General features: G+C 42.6%; 1 protein-coding gene across 2 annotated transcripts in view; it reads right to left on the minus strand.

The window, feature by feature from the left end:
* Window positions 1–1964: 1964 nt before the first annotated feature.
* elapor2a (endosome-lysosome associated apoptosis and autophagy regulator family member 2a) overlaps window positions 1965–3544 on the minus strand; it is a 30419-nt gene continuing 28839 nt past the window's right edge. The window contains exons 22-23 of one of the 2 annotated variants that reach the window (XM_076263310.1): window positions 3040–3135; window positions 1965–2685 (exon numbers count right to left, since the gene is read on the minus strand). In XM_076263310.1, coding sequence (XP_076119425.1) covers window positions 3067–3135 — 69 coding nt within the window. In that variant the 3' untranslated portion in view covers window positions 1965–2685; window positions 3040–3066. Of the gene's footprint in view, window positions 3136–3544 lie in introns of both variants that reach the window. The other variant, XM_076263304.1, reaches the window with a different exon arrangement.

Genomic DNA, 3544 nt, shown 5'->3' on the forward strand with positions numbered 1-3544 from the left:
TCAACCATCTGCACTAATTATACAGCTATCTCCTCTGAACATTATACCCACTACAAAATCCATAAAAATGGAAATGTGTGTAGAAATATGAACAATACCGATGTGCTATTCACATCTTCACATTCACAAGTTTACTAAGCCCCACTTCACATTTGACATCTGAACTGACTCTGTAAGTAAGTTTTTCCTCAAATGTAAACTTCATCAAATAAGGCAGAACACATCCTCTCAATTAGCCTGTTGTAGCCATACTCAATTCTATTCAATTCAACCTATAATTTTGTGACCAGGGTACAGTTGGACTGGCTTTCAGGCTACCTAAATACTAAAAAAATCAATATTTGGAATTGCCAGCAACAAAGACAGGAAAACTCAACTTCAAACTTAGTTTGACAAAGACACTGGAAAATGTTCAAATATGTTTTCATCCCATAGTAGCAGATATCCTTAAAATGGCAAATCTAGTCCCTAGATTCTCAACGGAGTATTTAAATGACTTTCAGTCGGGATGCTGTGCTCATCACAGCACTGAAACACTTCAAACACAGTTTTGATTTAACCAACTGAATGCACTTTGCTTTTTTCTGTTATTTAAGCTGATCTTTCTTTGAATGTTTTAGTTTCCCATGTGGTTTTATTGATTCATTTTTAAAGCAGTTAGTGAGTTGTGCTATATAAATGAACTTGACTTTTCAACTGTAGCCTACTGCTTTGCCCCAAGCGTGCATCATGCAGACAGTTGGTACACAAATGGCCCTTTATCCCTTCAAAGCCTTACAATATGCGCACAGACACACACATATACACACACACACACACACACTTCCAGCTCCTGTAAATCACAGAGTCTGAGATTTGAAGACCTTTGAAACTCTTTCAATTCAGACATTAACTCACTCAAGGATTTTTTTCTGTCCCATATTTAATTTTTGACTCCCCTCCCTTCTCCTCCTGCGTGACTCTTTATTATACTTCATGCTTTTTAATTTTTATTTTATTTTAAATATTTTTTCTATACTGGTACTCAATCAGCCTGTCATTGGATTTCAAAAGGAGGACACGGCGTAGATTATGGACAGGGAAATGGGAAGCGGCTGGGTGCAAGGTTTTGGGCAGGCGGAACAATGCAACGAGGCAACAGAGAGGAGCGGCTTTGAAAAGCTGCTCTTTTATCAGCCATTTAGGTTCCGTCAGTCACGAGCACAGGTGAGAGAGAGAGAAAAAGAGAGAGGGGGATAGAAAGAGGGATGGAGCGAGAGGGGGAAAAAACAAAAAGTGATTGTCTCAAAAATGAGACAGACAAAAAGAACATGAATGAAAGAACTATAGAGAGAAGAGAAGAGAAGAGAGGGGGGGCAGGACAGAGGGATGAGAGAGACCTGTCAACGGTAGACTCTCCTAGTGGGTGTGCCTCGTTTGGCTTTCTGTAGGGAAGTACTGTGAGCGAATGGCACAAGTCCCACTGCATCATGCTTCACCAAGGGGATCTAATGGATAATGGTCCCATAGTGGAGCATGATGGGAGAGGGAAAAGGCATAAGGCCACAGTACTTTCTCTACACACAAATGCAAACGCCCCCCCCCCCCCCCGTCCTTCTCAGCACAAAAATGCTGCTTTAGCAAAGAGAGGAAAGCGAGAGGACATTAGAAGAGGCAGAGAGAAGAAAGGGAGAGAGAACCTGAGAGCTCAACACAGACAAAGGAAAGAAGGATAGCGAGCAAAAAAAGAGAAAGAGGAATAAAAAACAAATGGAGAAAGATGGAGATGATGAAGGGACAGAGAGAGTGAGAAAAGCCAAGCGGCAAGGTTTGACAGGGGAAGAGCGATGAAGGATGCAGCGCGACGGCGGAGAGCTAATTTCTCGGCATGGTCCTGATTACTGACGTTAATTACTCTCAAAGTGTTGATGAACTCAATTATCCCCCTCACCCCTATTTAAATGAATGCAAGGAACAGAGGTCTCTTCAGTGCAAACAAGTATTTATTATGACAAAAAAAAGAGAAAGACGAGAAAAAAAAAAAAAAAAAAAACAAAGCAAAAATCTTACAGACAGGCCAAAGATCGAGCTGAGTAGAGTCCACTCAGAGTTAAACACAAACACACATCATTTGACTTTTACTTTAAATATGCAGGGGGAAGGAGGAAATTGGGGGGGACTGGGAAAGGGGACGTGTATTATGCCTTGAATGTTCTAGAAAAAAAGTACACAGTCAGTCATCAGCACACGGATATCAAATAACCCAAGATGTCATTAATAGTTACAATTTCTATGGTACCTCATCTCACCCTGAAGGTCCTGTGCTTCTACAACAGCACCAAATAGTGTAAAGCAGCAAAATAAAGACTGCAGCAACCCTCTAATAACATGGGCCACTTCATTCATTTATTTAGTTAGCTTAATCAATTTCTCTTTTGACATTGGTTTTTGCAGGGTTGGTATCCATTTGCACATATATATGTATATTTTGTTTTTTTATGGACCAAGTGAGGGGTCCTTTGTTACCACAGCCAGGTGAGCTACAGGTAACCTCTCTGGAGGGAACAGACAGAGGCATTCCATGGCCTCCTGAGGAGTCAGGGGGGAGTGTGGGAGTCGGATGCCCATGAGGAGCTCACAGACCAGGCATGACAGATACTGAGAGGTGGGTGGTGGAGAGCAGGTATGGGGTGTGGGTGTATACACCTGTACAGAGTCAAATGGATAGATACCAATTGAAAACAATTAAAAAATGCACAGTGACAAAGTCAAATACAACACAATAAAATACAACAAAAATCAATCAAACAATAACGTTTTTTTTTTAATTTCCACTTCTTTTCCTGAGCAGAAACCATCAGAATTTGACATAAATATTCCCCTTTGGAATGGGTGCTGCCTTTCACCCGATTGTAAGGCCACCAGATAGGTACTGTACAACTTCCCGAGTCAATATCCTGATTTTTTTGGGGCCCCATCGAAAACATTTCCATCTTCCCTGATGGGTTTTCTCTTCTCTTCTTCTCTCTCTCTCTCTCTCTCTCTGCTTCAGTCTCTTACACTGCGCCTTGTTTCTTTCTTCTCTCTTTATCCCCACACCCATCGCTCTGCCTTCGAAGACTTGAGCTGGACCGATTCGCTGGTGTCTTCGTTACCCTAGAAACAGGAACACAGAGAACATGACAGGAACGAATCAGGGCACACTGAACACAATGATGTGCGCGGAGAGAGAAGCCACCTCTCCATGGGTCAGGGTCAGTCGCCATTCAAACCGAGCTCTCGTTAAGGACAGGGCCTAACGATGTAAACAGACCATTGTCTTGGCAACCAAGGATTGGCATGCGGCTCCCTTTGGCCTTTAGATAGGAAGGTGGGGGTGGGGAGGAAGTGTGTGTATGTGTGTGTGTGTGTGGGGGGGGGGGGGGGCAAGGAAGAGAGAAGTGACTGACAGAGCAGAGTGGAGAACAGCTTGTCTCTGTCTGGAAAAAACAGGGTCTGAAAATGAAGAGAAAGCATTTCAAAAGCCTAAAGGAATTTAGCATAAGGCCACATGCAAAAGCTTCTT

This window comes from Alosa pseudoharengus, unplaced genomic scaffold (assembly GCF_046254945.1).
Source record: "Alosa pseudoharengus isolate Yale_2024_CS ecotype anadromous, Long Island Sound unplaced genomic scaffold, YU_APseudo_1.1 YU_APseudo_1.1_scf_10, whole genome shotgun sequence".
Classification (NCBI taxonomy): Eukaryota; Metazoa; Chordata; class Actinopteri; order Clupeiformes; family Clupeidae; genus Alosa; species Alosa pseudoharengus.